Here is a 21,069-nt window from a genome sequence, read left to right on the forward strand (position 1 = left end):
GACAATTAAAAAAAAATAAAACATCCACATACCCTCAACAGCCTGTAAATAACTGTTCCAAAACCCCAAAGACTGTACATTGGATAATGTGTGGACTGTAAAAAGATCACTAAGGATTTCTGCAGAAAGATTCTCAGGTTTATGACAGAAGATGCTATAAAATGCTTCTGGGTAAGTCTGAATTTTCTCCAAAACACCAAGAGTTTTCAGACCCTGCTTAAAACTTAAGAGAAATAAACAATAAGCCAACATTTATACATGTGTTTGGTATTACAATTACAAATTCACATTTCTAGCTAATTTACTACCACATATACTTACATATGAGGAAAAATATATAATAATATAGATATACATGATATGATACTTTTAAATCAATAACAAACAGGTATACTAATATAAAATTAATATTTTATCTGCTCACATTATTTGAGTTTATAAACTAGTTATAAATTAAGCTAACAACTTTTTAAAAGGAAAAAAGTAGACATGTGAAGTATTTTACACTGCAAAGTTAGTTGGTAGAAGAATGAAGATGCCTGGAGAATGCAAAGAAAAATAGTAGTAATAAATCTTAGCCACATAAAAAAATTAAAATATGTACTGCTAAAAAGAAATTAAGAAGACAAAAAAAAAGTGGGAATATGTTTGTTATATACATGACAGAAAACTAATTTCTCTAATATACAAAAAATTGAAGTCATTTTTCTGAAAGAACAATCTAATAGGAAATGAGCTAAATATGAATGGGTAATTAACAAAATACAAGTAAACTTTTAAAAATGCACATTCTTACTAGTAAGGAAGAATGGAGGTTTATTTTTGTCTATCAGACTGACTGAGCCCTACCTGTGGCTCTAGATCCCCTACCCACCTTCTTAGGTACCTGCTACAGATTCATCTCCTTTTCTATTGGCTTTTCCTCCAGAGCACAGAAATGTGCTTATCTTTCCCATCTTTAAATAGAAAAAAAAAAATTCTTTCAATCCCATCTGTTTTCCTTTCTAAGTAGATGGTCAAGTAGGAGACCACCCACTTGAAAGATTAATGTACATTCACTATCTTCATTTGCTTATTTCCTATTCACTTTTATTCCATTCCTGTCTGTATCTGAGGAAAAACTGCCCTAAGTTCATGAATGATCTCTTTCTACAGCATCAGTCTTCTGGTTTCTCTTATTTCTCTGGCCAGATCGTTTCAGGCTCTTACAAAGCTTCATCTTTCTTTATTTTGCCTTAAATGTTGCTGTTTCTCCCTCATTGATCTGTAACAAGGCCAATTTCTCTTCTCCCTTACCCTCTCCCATGGCTGTATTTAGCAGGTATACACTCACTCATCACTATAAAATCTATTACCTCCAGCCCAGAAATATACCCAACAGGCTAATTGTTACCATATATTCCAAGCAACCAAACAATTATCAAGTCCAAAAGAAAGTTAATTAGCTTACTACCAGAATCTGAACCATAATTGACAGTATATGCCTCCATTATCCCTCAAATTAGGATAGCTAAATCTAAAAGTCATCCTTAACTATTTCCTCTTCCATCCCTTATTACCTAGTCCTATGAATTTCCTTTTCTGAAATCCCTTTTAGCTGCTCATTTCTCTGTATACCCCTCTACCACCCTATTACAAACCACTTGCAGAGGAATTGTATCAGGCATGCAAATTCCCAAGTTTGTTTCCATGCTCTAGCTCTAGAGATGTGCCAGAAACAAACCCTAATACTGTCAGTCATCCTGACGTAGACTGAAAAGACGTAGACTTTTTCCTTTGGAAAAAAAGGTCTAAATAAATATAATTAAAGATCTTGAGATCATCCTATCTAGATTACTTGGGCTGTCTAAATACAATGACAAGTGGATTATAAAGTGTCTCTTTATAAGAGACACAGAGAGGAAAAGGCCATGTGATAGAGATTCTAAACTACAAGTATTTTCTACTGTGGAGTGATCTCCAGAATATATTGCCAATTAAAAAAAAAAAACCAGAAAAAAGAGTGGATGGTATGTTACTATTTATCTAATAAAAGAAATTAGTACACATTCACACAAATATTTATCTGCTATCATTAAAAAAAAACCCCAAGTAGAGGTGCCTGGGTGGCTCAGTCGGTTAAGTGCCTGACTTCCCTCAGGTCGTATCTCATGACTCATGAGTTTGAGCCTCACATCGGGCTCTGTGCTGACACCTCAGAGCCTGAAGTCTGCTTCGGATACTCTCTCCCTCTCTCTCTCTCTCTCTCTCTGCCCCTCCCCCACTCAGTCTCTCTCTGTTTCTCAAAAATAAATAAACATTAAAAAAATTTTTTTAGGGGCGCCTGGGTGGCGCAGTCGGTTGAGCGTCCGACTTCAGCCAGGTCACGATCTCGCGGTCCGTGGGTTCGAGCCCCGCGTCGGGCTCTGGGCTGATGGCTCAGAGCCTGGAGCCTGTTTCCGATTCTGTGTCTCCCTCTCTCTCTGCCCCTCCCCCATTCATGCTCTGTCTCTCTCTGTCCCAAAATAAATAAACGTTGAAAAAAAAAAAAATTTAAAAAAAAAAAAAAAAATTTTTTTAAACCCATAAATAATAGAAAGATACACAATGAAAATCACTAAAATGATTACTTCATCAGGGAATGAAAGGTGAATGTGATAAAGATGAAAGCTATACCCCTCTGAATACAACTGGTATCATAGAGCTGAGTTTTTTTTTTGTTTTTTGTTTTTTTTTGAGAAAGAGAGGGTGAGAATGGACACAAGTTGGGGAGGGGCAGACAGAGAAAAGTGGGCAAAGAGAGAATTCCAAGCAGGGTTTGTGCTGTCAGTGCAGAGCCCAGTGCAGGGCTTGAATTCACAAACTGTGAGATGGTGACCTGAGCCAAAATCAAAAATCGGACACTTAACCGACTAAGCCACCCAGGTGCCTCTGAGTTCTTTCAATATACTTTCATTACAGATTAGACTTTGGAACCATGCAAATATTTGACATTATTTTAAAATAAAACAAAATTTTTAAAAATCACAAAAAATAGAGGTGCCTGGGTGGCTCAATCCATTAAGCATCTGACTCTTGATGTGAGGTCACGATCTCACAGTGGTGAGATCAGCATCACGTTGGGCTCTGCACTGAGCATGGAAAGGAGCCTGCTTGGGATTCTCTCTTTCCCCACTTTTCTCTCTCTGCCCCCCCAACTTACGTCCATTCTCACCCTCTCTTTCTCAAAGGAAATAAACATTAATAAAAATAATAAGTAGGGGCTCCTGGGTGGCTCAGTAGGTTGAGCGTCTGACTTTGGCTCAGGTCATGATTTCATGGTTTGTGACTTCGAGCCCCACATAGGGCTCTGTGCTGACAGCTCAGAGCTTGGAGCCTACTTCGGATTCTGTGTCTCCTCCTCTCTCTGCCCCTCCCATGCTCATGCTCTGTCTCTCTCTCTCAATAATAAATAAATGCTAAAAAAAAAAAAGAAAGAAAGAAAAAAGAAGAAAAATAAGTAAAAATTATTAAAAATAAAAAATGAAAATAAAATGTATATTCAGTTAGTAGTATAAAAACAGAATATTCCAAATGTTTTTAAAATACAATAATTTACACAGCTCTAGAAAAATGTTAATCTGTTTTCAATACTAATACGGTATTGGGGATAATGTTGGTAATGTTATTTGAGACTGTTATTAATGAAATGTGGAATAAATCAAGTGAGTAATTATTTCATACTTTAATTCTCCTGTGTTGTTGACAATTAAGATTCTCAACATGGAGCAAAGAAAAAGTTAAAAATCTTGTAGTAGTGAATTTGAAGTTATCACTAAAAGCCAATATATTTTTTACCTTAAAAACCTGAAACCAAACCAAAACAGTCCTATATTTCCTAGTTTGGCTCCACTGAAAAGGCCTAAAAACAGTGACTAATCTGGCAAAAATAAACATTCCTAGCATCCAGATTGTATTTTTCAAATACTATTCCCCTTTCAAAGAAACAAAGGTTCCTTAATTCAAAATGCAAAACAGAGCCTGAAAGACCTCATCATACCATACAGCAAGAAAGCTATCATAGATCATTAAGGTTAACATCAGAAGAACTCAAAAAAGAGGCGCCTGGATGGTTTAGTCAGTTGAGTGTCCGACTTCAACTCAGGTCATGATCTCATGGTTTCATGAGTTCAAGCCCCACATCGTGTCACTGCTGTCAGTTCCAAGCCCACTTTAGATCCTCTGTCCCTCTTTCTGCCCCTTTCCCACTCATGCTTGCACTCTCTCTCTCAAAAATAAAGAGACATTAAAAAAAAAAACAAAACTCAAAAGAAACAAAAGAAGATTTACAATGGCAAAATATGGAGACAATTAGAACTTAAGTGTAATGGTTTTGAACGCATCAAATGTATTTAAATCTATGGATTAACAAAGGTAAATGAACAAGACTGGCCACAGGCTGACTAGTAATTATTAGATTTGTGTGGTGATTACACGGTGCCCCAGTATGCTTACTTTCATATGTATTTTATATTATGAGAATAGAAAAAATGTGAGAACCGTAAATTTCCAAACTTCTTTTAAGGGTGACTAGAACAAAAAGTTTGAAGACCAGTGTTCTAAGCTAACAAAGAGCAAAGCTCACACCTACCTTGTTAATCAAAGAATGCTTAGTACTTATTACCCAGCAGACAACAGGTGCTCAATAAATAGTTATTAAGTGAATGGGTAGAAATCGAATAGTTGGCTTATATGCTAAGAAATTTAAAATATTTTTTATTTAGAAAAATAATTATAAGTTGAGACAATGATTACTTTTCCTACCCAAGTATGAGACATTTACACAACTCCATATAAAAGGGTTAGAACAGTAACTATCCTTAAGACATTAGTTTTAAAGCACTATTTAAAATAGCTTAAATTTTTATCAAATATATCTAACATTGTAAGACAATCACTTTAAACATGTAATTTGAGAAAATCATATAAACAACTTACCTTTCAAAGGGTGCTTGGACTCTCTTAATTACATGGTAAACTAGTATATCTTTTGCCAACATGTATTTGTCACTTATTGATGTTATAAGTCTTAGACATCCAATAAGCTCGAGATAGTTATAGCATTCATTTACTATTGAGTTTAAGTCAGCCACAGTTGTTGCAGTATTTACCTATAATGAAGAAAATATACCCAGTTTACCCATTTACGTGTGAATGATATTTACATTCAAATGACACTTACTACTTTAAATTTAATTCTAGAGAACACCAGAGTGGAGTGAAAGTATATCAAGAATTATTTTTCTATAATAAATGTATGGCAATCCAGTTTAATAAAGTGTAAATTTCTGCCTTCAAGAAACATAGAGTATAATGCCACTTTAATATAGAAATTTATTTACATCTGAGGCAACAACTGACACAGAACAGTTACATAGCATGAGAGGCAAATGAGATAACCTGAGATTTCATGAAAGACAGTATCAGCTAAGACTTAAAAGAGGGATAGAATCAAAAGAATAGTTGAGGGAACAACATAAAACAAAGAAATTCTTGACCATTTATATGCCAGACACTTCCATATAGGTTAGCTCTTTAACAAAATTACACAGGGAAAGAAAGATTAAATATAGGAAGCAGTCAGGGTGCCTGAGTGGCTCAGTCAGTTAATCGTCTGGCTCTGGATTTTGGTTCAGGTCATGGTCTCATGGTTTGAGATGGAGCCCCGCATCAGGCTCCGCGCTGATGGTACAGGGGCTTGGTATTCTCCTCTCTGCCCCTCCCTCGCTATAAACAAACTTAAAAAAAAAAAAAAAAAATAGAAAGCAGTCAATAGTCTATTTGAATAGAAAACTTCCTTTTTATTTCTTCTTTCCAAAAGACTTTTTTCAGAGATTTACATGATTTTCCTCATTCATTTCAGATCTCTGCTGAAATCCCAGAAGTTTTTCCTGACTACCCTCATCAAAATACTACCTTCACACTCAGAGACTAACAGTTGGGTAATATTACCTTATGCCCCCAAACCCAACCTGAGTTTTAGTTAGGCACACAGCCAAACTTTCCTTACAGCTCAATGTGGCTATATGTGATTAAGAGCTGTCTGATGGAATGTGAATGTCAAACTTCTCTGAACTCTACTTCTATTTCCTCCTTTAAGAACAACCTTCATGTAGATGAAGACAATATCATGATTACACAAGAGATGAGGGAATCCAATTCCCTAGATGACTTGGTGTATCATAACTATACTGCTAAAATAGAAGCCCTCTGAAAGGCCAGAGACCATTTTACACTTTGTGAACCAGAGGGTGTCTGTTGCAACTACTCAATTCTGCCACTATAGTGTGAAAGCTGTCACAGACACAAAACAAATGGGAAATGGGTAGGGTTGTGTTCCAATAAAACTTTTATTTATAACACAAGAGGCAGCAGGCCAGACTTGGCCTACAGCCATAATTTGTCAGACTCTACACTAAAATCTATATAACAAGTTTTGGAGATATGAGTATCTGTTGGGGTCTCTGTTAGGGAAGCTAAGACTAAGCTCCAACTTATTATACCCCAAACATTATCTCCTCTCTTACTCTGTTTTCCTTATTTTTTTAAATGTTTGTTTATTTTTGAGACAGAGAGAGAGAGAGAGAGAGAGAGAGGGAAACAGAATATGAGTGGGAGAGGGGCAGAGAGAGGAAGAGACACAGAATCTGAAGCAGGTTCCTGGCTCTGAGCTGTCAGCACAGAGCCCAATGTGGGGCTTGAACTCACAAACTGTGAGATCGTGACCTGAGCCAAAGTCAGACACTTAACTGACCGAGACACCCAGGTGCCCCCTGTTTTACTTATTTTTATAATACATTTTACTACATGACAGTATATTATATATTTATTTATCTTCTGTCCTCCCTCTAAAATGCAAATTTCAAGGAAGCAGGGACTTTGGTTCACTACCCTATCTTCAGTAATGAACCAGTATAGGGTACCTAGTTACTTGTTAACTAAATGAATGAACAAACATGGATAGGAGCAAAGAAATAGGAGTAGATAAAGCCATGAGGAGGGCTGGAAGTCTTAAATGCCCTAATCAAGAGCCTAACTTTGTTCAATAGGTATTGAGAAGTCACTGAAGATTCCTGAGGAAGAAAGCAATGTGGTCATAACTACTTTTCAAAGAAACATCCTGAATAAGAATATTAGAATAATATCCTAATTATTTAAGCCTAGACATAATTTGAGTTTGGTACAGTAAGTGCATTTGAAATAAGAAGGAAGGGCTGAAGATAAGCCACTTTTAGAGACAGATGACTTGACACACACTGATAGAATACGGAGGAATGAAAATGACCCATTCTCCAGAAAGGCATGGAAATAAGAAATCTCTTGAAAACAAAAATCAGGCAAAAAACCCCACAAATTCTGGGGAAAAAATAGTTCTGTCTTAAATATATTTGGCTTAGTGTGTCAGCAAGATTCAGATCCTATTTGATATAAAAGTCTAGGGGCTCAACAACACAAGTCTGGGAATCATTTAGAAGGTTATGGGCAAGGAGAAGGTTTCCAAATAGTACAGAGTGAGCACTGTTAAGACAAACCTAAAAACTACCCCAAGTTTCAGGAGTAGGAAGAAGTAAATATTAAAAAAAAAACAAAAAAAACACACACACACACAAAAACAAAAAAACAAAAAACTGTAGAGATGAATTCCAAGACAGTCGTGATTACAAAAGGAGATGAGGAAAGAAAGGCCTTTGCATATGGTGATTTAGATCCCTGGAGATCAGCTACAAACTAGGGAACTTGGGATACTGGTGGTGGGAACAGAAGCCTGACTATAAGAAGAAATGAATATGAAAGAGGAAGCTGAAACAATGAAGTTATAATAAAGTACATGTTTTTTTTTTTTAATTTTTTTTTCAACGTTTATTTATTTTTGGGACAGAAAGAGACAGAGCATGAACGGGGGAGGGGCAGAGAGAGAGGGAGACACAGAATCGGAAACAGGCTCCAGGCTCTGAGCCATCAGCCCAGAGCCCGACGCGGGGCTCGAACTCACGGACCGCGAGATCGTGACCTGGCTGAAGTCGGACGCTTAACCGACTGCGCCACCCAGGCGCCCCTGTACATGTTTTAGTAAAGAGGAAAAAAGGAAAAATAAGTTGAAGAGTTAAAGGGTTAATTTAAACTACCATTTTAGGATGAAGTGTTTTGGGCCAAATAAAAAAGACAGACTTCCATCTTTCTTACTTTGTAGTTTTAAAACTGAGGCTTAACAAGATTAACTGATATGCCCAAGGTTACACAGTTTATAGCACTTATTTTAAATTAAAATCTGACTTCTGAGCATGTGCTTTTAAACATTAAACTATACTACCTATCAATTGAGACAACAGAGTAGGCTTAAGCAGGAAGGAGGCTAAAGGAAAAAAAAGTTGAATGGATTTCAGTGTCTCCATTAGTTTCCAAATCAGTAACACATATGTAGACAGGGATACTTATAGGGCATTATGATAGTTAAATTTTGTTTTTAAGGTCATATGTAGTACAGGGCTCAAAAAATCGTAACTATTTTTAGGTGGAAACACTGAGTCTCCCCACTGTTTCCTTAAAGAAGAAATTCAGCCTTGTCCTTCTCTCCACCTAGCACTCTTATCTCCCTGTAGGAGTTAGAGTAAGTTTTTTGACTGATAAGCCAAGTCCTTGCTCTCTTCATATCCATGTGCCTGTAGGAAAGTACACTTTCATCTGCTCTCTAGCAGGCAATAAGGAGCCTGCCTTATGTTGTTTCTAGCAGGGTAGATAAATCCATCTAATTCTGAGAAGTGTTAACAAGCCATTTTGACCAAAGACCAAAGTCACATTATCCAATTGGTTGTATCAACATTAAGCCTGGCCTTTTGATCTCTAGTTGTCTGACCTTACTTAACATCTATCTCTTAACTGGTTGTGAACCCTGCTGGTAAACAGAACTGATGATACACCTTAACTACCACAAAAAGAGAAGTATTATTCTATCATAGGTCCATCATTTATATTCAAATATAACTAGAATATAGTCTTTATTTTAATAAACAAGTACATTTCTTACCCTGATTATCATTTGCGCCACGTCAAAGTCTGAAACATCGTCTAAAATTGGTTGGGTATTTTCTGGTCCATAAACAAGGCAGTTAAACAAGGTTTTAGAAAAGAAACCAGGTGAAGGACCACCATGAACCAAGGAAATGGCAAGGATTTTGCCAGCTTCATAATAAAGATTCTCTTTCAGAGCTGTAAATACAGATAAAAATACATCAAATATAATTATATTATTATTATAAGATAACCATCATATGTGATGAATACATATACAGTAAAATTAAATACCCAAAAACTTAAATAAATGTAAAATAACTTAATTCACAGAAATTAGAATCATGTATAAAATATAGATCTCACCTAAATATATTTTTCTGAATAAAAAATGACCCATAATAGAAAAATGTAAATACAGAAAATCTTTTAATACAAAAATCACCTATAATCCTATCACCAGAATAACCAGTGTGCACATTTTGATGTAAATTTCTCATATGTATATTACTATATACACAAATAGTTTGACTTCTGCATTTTTTCACTTATTATATTGTAAACTTTTTCTATGTTATTCAAAATTATTCAAATTTACAGTTAATAAATGTATTAAGACTAATTTACAAATGTGCTACAATGTAAACCATCTTAATGGCTATGTTAGCTAAGTTACATTTTCAATTATATGAGACACAATATTAACACCTATTTCCATATTCTTGTTTATATATCTTTGGTTACTTGATTACTATAAATTCCTACATATGCTAGTAGTTCAAAAGACGTAAACATTTTTAAGGTTGTTGATACACAGCGCTAAATTATCTTCCAAATGGCACAAATTTACTCCCAACAGTATATGCTATCTTACCATGTAATCACAGATTTCAATATTTTTAAAATTATCATTTAAAATGTTTTAGCTAAGTGAAGTAAGTCAGAAAAAGACCAATATCCCATGATTTCACTCATATGTGGAATTTAAGAAACAAAACAAACCAGCGAAGGGAAAAATATGAGAGAGAGAGATACACACACAAATCAAGAAATAGACTCTTAAGAATAGAGAACAAACAGATGATTACCAGAGGGGACAGAGGTGGGGGGATGTGTTAAATAGGTAATGGGGACTAAGGAGTGCACTTGTCATGATGAGCAGAGGGTGATATATGAAGTGTCAAGTTACTATATTGTACACCTGAAAGTAATATAACACTGTATGTTAACTACCTTAAATTAAAATAAAAACTTAAAAATAAATAAAATGTTTTAGGTACTTTGATAAATCAAAAAGATATCATGTAAATTTTCCTTAAAATTGTTCTGAGCAAATTATTAATAAGTAACATTATCAATACATGAACTAAATGAAATCTCCTCAACAATAACTTTATATGCAATGTATCAGCAGTCACATTTTACAGTTGAACACCCTGAGTTCCAGAGAGGGCTACATAATTAACCTAAGGATGTAAAACTACTGAAGCAGATGTGTACGAAACTGAATTCAGATTTTGTGAATTCATGCACTCACTCACTGCACCAAAACTATCTTGAATTAACACTGCTGATTATTTGGAGTGTGTTTTGTTGTTGTTGTTTTTTGTTTTTTAAAAGGAGTTTAGAATTAAACTCAGTGTAGTGCATATAATACAAATAAATCTTGATAGTTCTCAATTATTTTAATGATTCAGGCAAAAGTGAGGAAGTAAGTTCTATGACATACATAGAAGGAAATTCAAATGGAATAAAATGAGACTTCTTTCAAATTTCCTATTACAGCAAAAGTGGTATAAAAGCTCCTAAAGAGTGCTAGAATTAACCATGCTTTTTTTTTAATTAAAAAAGGTTTTTTAACCATCTTCTGAGATGCATGTTTTAATTCCTTACCAGAGAAGTATCATATACATAATTTCACACAAAAAATTCTTGAAAGCAAAAGTACATTAAAAAATCCATTACAGGGGCGCCTGGGTGGCGCAGTCGGTTAAGCGTCCGACTTCAGCCAGGTCACGATCTCGCGGTCCGTGAGTTCGAGCCCCACATCAGGCTCTGGGCTGATGGCTCGGAGCCTGGAGCCTGTTTCTGATTCTGCGTCTCCCTCTCTCTCTGCCCCTCCCCCGTTCATGCTCTGTCTGTCTCTGTCCCAAAAATAAATTAAAACGTTGAAAAAAAAAAAAATTAAAAAAAAAAAAAATCCATTACAGAGGCGCCTGGGTGGCTCAGTCGGTTAAGCGTCCGACTTCGGCTCAGGTCATGATCTCACGGTTCGTGAGTTTAAGCCCCGCATCGAGCTCTGTGCTGACAGCTCAGAGCCTGGAGCCTGCTTCAGATTCTGTGTCTCCCTCTCTCTCTGTTCCTCCCCTGCTCTGTCTCTGTCTCTCTCAAAAATAAAGATTAAAAAAATTAAAAAAAAATCCATTACATATGGACCAGAATAGTATCTGATAAAAATCCTAGGTTGTAAAGAAACATCCTATCAGCAAACTCCAAATATGTGAACAAGAAGGGCTCAAATAATCATCCATTCCATTTGGCTACATTATTCAAATGAAATTACAATGAATATAAAGTACATTTTTAAGAAGCTACAGTTAATTATGAATTCACTCCAAGGAGGATATTTGTTATAAAGAAATTAAGCATATTCTTAAATAAAAAACGTTTCACTATAAAGTTTACTTGTAAAAGTATCACTCCCCTTCTCTTTTCTGTGATTCAATCGGTATTTTATTAACAAAGTGAACTATACATTTCGACCACAGGACAGAATAGTAATTCTAACCAACTATCTCCTTCTTTATACATGGTATCTTCAGTAGGTACAATAATAAATAAAACAATTACCTTGAGAATTTAGAGACAAGTTCTTAGACAAGGACCCTTCAAATATTGGTGAATTCTCAAGATGCTGCATTAAGAGACTTAGGAATTCTTGCTTTGATCCAGGATGTTCTCTTCCAAAATTATCATTTTCATTAACATATGCTACTTCAATTGTGTATGAAGGATTAAAGTTTTGATTTCTGAATCCATCTAAAGCACTATTCCAGATATTGGCTTTATTAATCCATAATCTTTTAGCTTTTTTTTTAATTTGAAATCCTAATTCCATTATTATTGTTGATATATCTCTTCTAAATTTGCTGCCTTGCCTATAAAACATGAATTTAAACATAAAAGTTAAGTACTCTAAAGTACTTCATGTGACACAGCAGTTATATAGCCAATAAAAAAATAGAAAACTACATTAAAAGGAAGTTCTTCACCAACTCCCACCCAAAAGCACACAACAGGTCCCCTATTATTTGATTTGATTCTAAATTCTTGACTTCTTCCCAATTTCCTACCAAATTAAAATGTAATGTCATAAATGATTTATGAGAATGTTGATAGATCTTTATATCAAATTTGATCATTTTAGTAGATTCAGATATAAGAGTCAGAAGCTCAGAATCTCACCATCTTGGCCAATGGCTATAATAAACAGTTGCTTAAGTGTATTTCAAGTTCACGAGATCCTTTAAAAATAGAACAAATATAATCTTTGCTTACTCTATGAGAAAACCACAGTTGTAAGAGATTACACAATGTATTTTTAATCATAGAGTTAGTTAACAGCAGAGCTAATATTATAAACACAATTCACAACCCTTTAAATCGTACTTTTTAGTATAGACCAGTAATTCTCAGAGTGTGGTTCCAAACCAACGGCAGCAACATCATCTGGAAACTTATTAGAAATGCAAATTCTTTTTTTTTTCTTTCAAGATTTTAAGTTATCTTGACACCCAATGTGGGGCTCAAACCCACAACCCTGAAATCAAAAGTTGCATACTCCACTGACTGAGCCAGCCAGGTGCCCCAGAGATGCAAATTCTTGAGCCACACAACAGGTAAACAGAACCAGAACCTCTGAGCGTGAAGCCTAGCAATCTGTGTCTTGATAAGACCTCCAGGCAATCGTATGGACTGACTCAATTGTCCCCGCCTCAATTTCTCCATCTGTACGTGGAATTAATGTACTCAAAATAATTCTGTTTGGAGCAATGTCCATGGATCATCTTTCTACATCAAGTATAACTTTTTCTCATCCTAAAACATTATAATGTGCCAATGTGAGTCAGCCTTTTTTTCTTCACACAACCCTCTCACTATTCATTAACCCAAGGTGCAGGAAAACCAGTCTTTTGGAAATTAAGACTATCCTTCAGAAGTATGCCTTAATGTAGCAGGTTGATTTCTTGCTCCTGCCTGGAATGGAAATGCCAATGCTATTCTTTTAGAATATGATGTTAAAGCATGGAACAAGGAATCAAACTTCCCTGGTATAACATCTTTGGAAACCTACATCTTAAAATTTTTAAAACTAAGGTGAACATCTTTTTTGATACTAAAAGTAATATAAAAACATTTTTAACAGATTTTCAGTTAACACAAGTGGTATCTTACAACAGCAATTCTTTACTTTTTGAAATAACTTCATATTCAAACACTTTTGGAATACTTCATATTCCATTTCTATCCATAAATCTAGTTATCAAATATTTTCACAGAAATTCTTTACTTTCTCAGTTTAAACTTGATACTATTGTTAACAAAAAATATTTCAACATGTTTAGCTACTATAATGTTACTTGTCTGTTTTTTTTCATAAGCTCCTTTGTAAAGTTATATATACTTAAAAATCTTAACTTCGGCTGAATAAATACCTGACACAGAATAAGGTTGTAATTCTAGTCTTATTTAAATGTTTATGAATGATTTTAAAGTTACTTATTTTGCTTTTATGAAAATATTTAAGCATCGCTGAGCGCGGTGGTGCGCGCCTGTAGTCCCAGCCATTAGGGAGGCTGAGCCAGGAGGATAGCTTGAGCACAGGAGTTCTGGGCTGCAGTGCGTTATGCCAATCGGGTGTCTGCGCTAAGTTCGGCATCAATATGGTGACCTCCTGGGAGCCGGGGACCACCAGGTTGCCTAAAGGAAGGGGTGAACCGGACCAGGTAGGAAAATATTTAGGCATTAATACAATACAATAATACTTGTAAGTATGTCTTAAACTTTCTAAAGAGGTGACATTTAGACCTCTGACATTGACAGCAAATATATTAAGCAAATGATTATAAAGTAAAAAAATAGTATCTATATTAAATGATTCCTTTTTAATAAAGTAACACAGTATACTTGATATTTTAAACTACCTTTAAAATGATCTATAATATGTATTTTACATCATGATTTAGTACACAATAAATTTCATACACATTCTTTCTATGTGCAGTGCAATCTGATATTTTACATTCTATTTTAGCCTGTTTTTCTTTTTTTCATGTCGGTTACACTGTCTTCATGATGATATGTTGGTCCTATAGTTTAAAAAACACTCTTCCAGGGGCACCTGGGTAGCTTAGTTGGTTAAGCTCTTGATTTTGGCGGAGGTCATGATCTCACGTTTTGTGAGTTCAAGCCCCACATCAGGCTGTGCACTGACAGCCTGGAGCCTGCTTGGGATTCTCTCTCTCCCTTGCTCTCTGCCACTCCCCTGCTCTCTCTCTCAAAATAAATAAACATTACAACAAAAATAAAAACGAAACAAAAAACGCCTTTCAGGGATGCTTGGTGGCTAAGCTGGTCAAGTGTCCGACTGTGGCTCAGGTCATGATCTCTCTCTGCTGTCAGCACGGAGCCCGCTTTGGATACTTTGTCCCCTTTCCTCTCTGCCCCTCACCTGCTCACAGTCTCTCACTCAAAAATAAACATTAAAAAAAAAAGGAAAGGAAAAGAAAAAGAAAAAACACACTCTTCCAGAATACTAAGATCAGCTAATATGCTAAGTGTATAAAGCTACTTCCTATTGTAATTTTTTTCAAAATAGAGTTTTATAGGGATTGCCTGGCTGGCTCAGTTGTTACTGCAAGTGACTCTTGATCTTGGGGTCATGAGTTCAAGCTGCACATTGGGTATAGAGCTTACTTTAAAAAAAAAAAAAAGTTTATATTTTTCTCCAATTCAAAATACATACCTCAGAAGATCTTTATGCTGGGCTCCAGGTGACTGTCTGGGTAATTTAGGTGATGATTCTTCCAACAAACAATCAGTTATTCCCACATTATTAGTGTTGGGTAATGTATGCTTTTTGGCTTTTTGGAAATCCTCTGCAGATTTAAAACCCTATGTTAGCATTATAGAAATATAGGAAGAAACTTTTCAATAATATACATTTGAAAAAAAATTCTTTATTCAAAATTGCAAAATATTACCTGAATTGTAGAGAATACCTCTACATTCCAAACACTCCCAATTTTGTTCCCATGATCGTAATGAGGAACAAGCTAAATGTGTTCCGCTAGAACCACAACACTGACAGCGCTTTATTTCCCATTTGCTGAGGATATAAAGAGAAACAGATGTTTACATTTTGGTATTAACTTGGTCTAATTCCAACCACTAGCACTACCATAGGCCAGCACATATAACCACATATAACCAGCTCTTCTACAAAAGGAGGAAAAATAGATTATCTGCTTTGATACTATATTACTTTTTCTTCAAGTATTTTTTTCCTATTTCATTTATTATGTTTATAACCTCCTCCTCTAAATATTCGCTAATTTAAAAGACCTAAACTAAATATCAACATGTACATGCACATACACAAAAATATAAACACTAGAAAGAATATGATTAAGAAAGAAAAAATTTCTTTTATATTTGGAAATTACTACAGCCAAAGGGAGATTGCTATGTGAATGTGTCCAACATGGAAGAAGCATTCATTAAATATATTATTTACCTAAAATATCTTTCCAATTCAATGTGAGGAATTACTTCCTACAAAAGATTGTTCAGACACCGATATTGGGCAGCTCAACAGGATCCAGATGTTACTATCTTGCCCATGTTCATATTCTCTTATTTGTTCCCCTCCACCCCCACCCCCACCCCTATGTTTCCCACTAGGCTGTGTGGTATGTGTGTTTTCTGTATAGGTGTGGGTATGGGTTGTGGTGTGGTGCCTACTTTTCGTTTGATTATGAGTAGACCCTCAATGAATCAAAATGGATATACATTCCCTGAGTGCATGGATGTGTAGGTGATGAGAGAGGCAACTGGAAACCCTCCCGTCCAGTAGGTATAGGTGAATCTCTCTCTGTGTGGTCATGGGATATGGGTCTACAGCTGTGTGTCTCCCCAGCTTCCCCCGATAGTTCTGCCAAATGATGATGAAGAGAAAGAAGAGCACAGCGCTTAATATACACTAGGACCAGTTCTCACTCTTATACGAAAAGTTTAATCCTTGTAATTTTAAAATGTAGGGAAAACCACTGTTACCCTTCATTTTAAAGAAGAGGAAACCATAGCATAGACGGGTAAATAACTTGCCCAATTAAATTTACACTGCTAGTAAGTCTCAGTGAGGCTTCCAACCTAGTTTACCTGGCTTCATTCAGGCCCATGCTCCTAACCACTACACCATGGTGCCTTTCAGCAAAACTGCTTTTCTATCACTAGGACGAGGGAGTGAGATTACCAGAAAAAGCATTCAAATGGCAGGTATTGTGCCCCAGGAGAAATGAGAAGGGATAGCAATCTCGAATAACTGCTAGAAAGAAAAGGGAGCTTGGTAACTACTGACTGGGTGAATAAATTTAGAAAATATCAGCATTAATGAACGTATTTGCTTCTTAGAAATCTAAAGTGCTTGGGCGTCTGGGTGGCTTGACTGGTTAAGCGTCTGACTCTTGATTTCAGCTCAGGTCATGATCTCACGGTTCATGGGTTTGAGCCTTACATCAGGCTCTGTACTAACAGTGTGGGGCCTACTTGGGATTCCACTTGTGCTTGCCCCCGAACCTGCCCTCAAAAAATAAATAAATAAGCTTAAAAAAAAAGAAATCTAAAATACCTTATTGTTTACAAAGCACATCTATATACATCATCTTATCTGTGTGTCAGCACAACTCTTTAGAGGGGGTATTACTGGTGTTTACAAATGAATAATCAGGATCACCAGTCACATAAGAATATACAACACTTGCCATCTTTGATAAGATCTCTGCCCTTAAAGAATTTTTAGTCTAATGAAAAAAACAAACTTGAATAATGTCAATCATATTGTAACATGCACACAAAAGAAAAAAACCCAGCCCAGAATGGGAAATCAGGAGTGGTAAGAGCTGCTTAGGGAAATTTTTCAAAGCTGGCAAGACATCAGCTGAGTCTTTGCAAATAAGAGGTATCTTACCCAGCCAAATCACTTTCCATGAGAAACAAGGCTCCCAATATTCTGCTTTGCACTTTAAGTTTCAGCTTGCCATGTTAAGTAAGATTGCATAACAGGGATTAAAAATTTATTAAAATATCCTCCATAAATTTCAACAAAACTAGATTGGTTACTGTTTATTCTACATCTTAAAAAATGAAGATACTCTTGATTTCTAGTATCCAACACAGTATAGTGTACACAGAGGGCACATAATGATTATTGATTCAGATTAGAGCCAATATCCATTGACAGTACTTAAGAATAATCAATAAATTTCAAATGCCAAACCCTTTTTATAGTGATCCAAAAGAATACTGCTAGATTATTTTAGTTAAATTAAGCTATGGAATAGTGCCATCCAAAAGAAACACAATGCGAGTCATTTAAACTTTCCTAGTACATGATTGAAAAAGGTAAAAGAAACAGATGAAACGAATTTCAACATTTCCAAAATATGATTTTGCTTGACATGTAATCAATATAAAAACAAATATAAAAAAATTATATTAACAAGATACTTTAAAACTTATTAAGATAAAACTTATTAACAAGATACTTTAAGTTATTTTTGTCTTACTGTTATGGGCTGAATTGTGTCCCCTCCAAATTCATAAGTTGGAGTCCCCAAACCCAGTACACCTCACTATGTATCTGTATTTGAAGATAGGGCCTTTAAAGACATAATTAAGATAAAATGAGGTCATATAGATGGGCCCTAATTTAATATGACTGGTGTTCTTACAGGAAAAGAACATTAGGAAACAGGCAGAGGGACAATCATGCGAAGACAAAGTTAGAAGGGAAACATGTGCATGACAAGGAGAGAGGCTTCAGCAGAAATAAAACCTGCGGGTACCTCTATCTGGAACTTCTAATCTCTAGGATGGTGAGAAAATAAATTTCTGTTGTTAAGGCAGGCTTAGCAAATGAAGACACTTAAAACACTTCTCAATTTGGAGTAGGCACATTTCAAGTGTTCAACAGTCAATGTGGCTAGTGGCTACCATATAGGACAGTGTAGCTCTAGAAAATGAAGGCTCAGTAAATATACCACAGAAATAAGTTACAACTATGCAGACAACAATAATTTCTCTGTAAAAATGCATTTAATAAATATACCTGCAAGTTAAAACTTCAAACATTCTAAGAGCCAAACTACATTTCACGAACTAGAAAACTACTTCCTCAACTGACGGTTTAAATAAGGACACTAAACACATGGGACTTCCCAACATACCTATCAGGTGCATTATAGTCTCGCCCTTCTTTGCAACGACATCTCCGGACATCACAATGCTCATAGTGCTGCAGAAGTTCTTGATAAGCATTTTCCTCTAATTCCCAAGATGCATCTCTGTAAATGAAGAAAGATATAAAATACACTTTGAACTAAAATTTTACATAAAAGGATTGGTAATGGATATAAAAAAAACTTTTCACATACTTGGGAATAAGGATAAAACTTTTGTTTTTTAGGATTAATCATTCTCTTCAAGATATATATCTATTAGTGTCATTTTATCCTACAGTTAATTATTCTTACAGTGAATTTTCAAATGTTAAATGAAAAATTAGAAATTTTCTAAAATTTACATTTTTCCTAATATTTCACATCTAATTTTTAAACATCAAGTTTAGTGCCATTATTTCTGGATTCCTCCTCTTTAAGTATTAAGAAAATCCTTCTTATACACTTTAAACCACATCCTGATTCTCTTAGATAATTTATACATACCATTGTGAAGTCTGTTACTTGGGTATAAGTCAACCAATTAATATTGTACACACTGAGGTATTAAGAGACTGTAAGTCAATTAATGAGACATTTAAGTCACAGCCCCTGCCCTCAAGAACTAGCAATCTGGGAAGAAGGAGGCAGTTGGGGGGGGGGGGGGGGGCAGCAGCTTTACATTTCCCCAGTTAAGATGGCTGCTTATTTATAATTTTAATCATTCATAAATGATTATTTTGATTATTTCCACTGTTATTAAATACTACATTTAAGTTATCTTTTTTGTGAAAGGCTAAATGGTACTCACTTTTCAGGAATATGAATTCCCATTCTCAACATCTCTTTCTGAAATATATCACTATTATTGCATATTGTGCATCTAAAGAAAAACACTCCTGCATTTATTGCTTGAACCTGTAATAGAAAACAGAAATCCATTGTTAACAATTTAATTATAAATTATAACAGCTAACAGAACATGTGATGTTTTTTACTTAATATATTATGAAAACAAATTTTCTATGCTAGTTCTCAAGCTTTGATAAATGAAGTTATTCTATTGCTAAAATTTTGAAATTTTTTCCCCCAATGATCAAAAATAATTGTTAATGAACCGGCTACTCTTAGCTTTACATCTATCACTCACATATTTTTCTCAACCTTTGTTATTTTTTCTTTTCTAGGTCATTTTCTTTTTTTACTGTTTACTTACATGAGAGAGCAAGTAGGAGAGGGGGAGAGAGGGAGGGAGAGAGAAAGAGAGAGAGAGGGAGAGGGAGAGGGAGAGGGAGAGGGAGAGGGAGAGGGAGAGGGAGAGAATGGATCCCAAGCAGCCTCCATGCTGTCAGCACAAAACTCGACGTGGGACCCAAACCCACTATCATGAGGCCAAGACCTGAACCGAAATCAAGAGTCAGACACTCAACTGACTGAGCCACCCAGGTGCCCCTAATGTCATTATTGTCCTCAAATATTGTGTTATCCTTCACTCTCTGTGAATAAAACAGTAAAAATATTGACTTACTTCATCTGGAAGGGTGTTTAAATAAGTATTACTATAAATCATTCTTGGTTCTGTTTTTAACTCAATCTCGAAGTTACTTTTTTCCTAAGAGGGGAGAATTATAAAACCTATTCTCACTTTCAGCACATAGAAATACAGAGCCCTCAGGCAGAGAGTACGAGGAAACAGAAAACTATAAACCTATTAGAAAGAGCAGCCAATCTCTATTTAAAAAAACTAGCAGCACATATTCATTTAATAACTATTTACCCCCCATTGTGTAGGTGCTGAACACTATGCTATGTACCAAAAATAGAAACATAAAATAACTTAGATCCTATATCAAGGAATTTTTGTGAGGTACAATTATAATTTGTAAAAGAGTGTGTCTTTAAGTATATACATGGAAGAGAGAGGAAGAAATACCTAAGTCTATGTAAGAGCCTGACAAAAATGTCACAGGAATTGCGAGGTCAAAGCAAAATTTGGAAGAGGAAACAAAGGTTTACCAGGAAAATAGGACAAAAGACATTATAAGGAAATGGAATTGCACATATCAAGTTTCCATGGCAAGAGAGAGCACAATGTGATCAGGGAACTAATTAATAATATACTTCGGGATTACATGCTGGCAATACTGAACTCAGTAATGAGGTTAGACAGGTAAATCAAAGCCAGTAATGTATGTGAAGAACTGGTAAGGAATAAAGCATGCAGGAGAAAAGGACAGTTAGTAGGCTCCTTCGAAAGTCTAGCTTAAAAAAAAAAAGTGTCTAAAGTTATATCACAGAGGGTTAAGGCAGAGGCTAGCAACAAATAAAGATACACAAAAATAGCTACCAGGTTGAGCTGATGGGGAATTTATGAATGATAATGAAAACAAATTAGACTTGAGGTTCAAAAAACATTAGTAGTGAGGCACCTAACTGCTATGTCAGAAGAGTGAGCAACTTTTGGTCTCAGGCTCATGGGTTCAAGTCCCACATTTGGTGTAGAAATTACTTAAATAAATAAAATATAAACAAAAGCAACCACCAA

At 35.4% G+C, this 21,069-nt stretch overlaps 1 protein-coding gene across 4 annotated transcripts in view; it reads right to left on the minus strand.

Annotated features, from left to right (window-relative positions):
* The window catches only part of G2E3 (G2/M-phase specific E3 ubiquitin protein ligase), a 66,356-nt gene that overhangs the window by 1,457 nt on the left and 43,830 nt on the right, over positions 1–21,069 (minus strand). For all 4 annotated transcript variants that reach the window (XM_086710005.1, XM_025919599.2, XM_086710007.1 and 1 more), the window contains 8 exons: positions 19,336–19,442; positions 18,534–18,650; positions 15,291–15,415; positions 15,053–15,185; positions 11,878–12,185; positions 9,044–9,225; positions 4,957–5,129; positions 33–223 (listed from right to left, as the gene is read on the minus strand). In XM_086710005.1, coding sequence (XP_086566131.1) covers positions 33–223; positions 4,957–5,129; positions 9,044–9,225; positions 11,878–12,185; positions 15,053–15,185; positions 15,291–15,415; positions 18,534–18,650; positions 19,336–19,442 — 1,336 coding nt within the window. The remainder of the gene's footprint in view (positions 1–32; positions 224–4,956; positions 5,130–9,043; positions 9,226–11,877; positions 12,186–15,052; positions 15,186–15,290; positions 15,416–18,533; positions 18,651–19,335; positions 19,443–21,069) is intronic.

The sequence above is a fragment of the Puma concolor genome, chromosome B3, assembly GCF_028749965.1.
Source record: "Puma concolor isolate L17-30 chromosome B3, mPumCon1.1.hap2, whole genome shotgun sequence".
Lineage (NCBI taxonomy): Eukaryota > Metazoa > Chordata > Mammalia > Carnivora > Felidae > Puma > Puma concolor.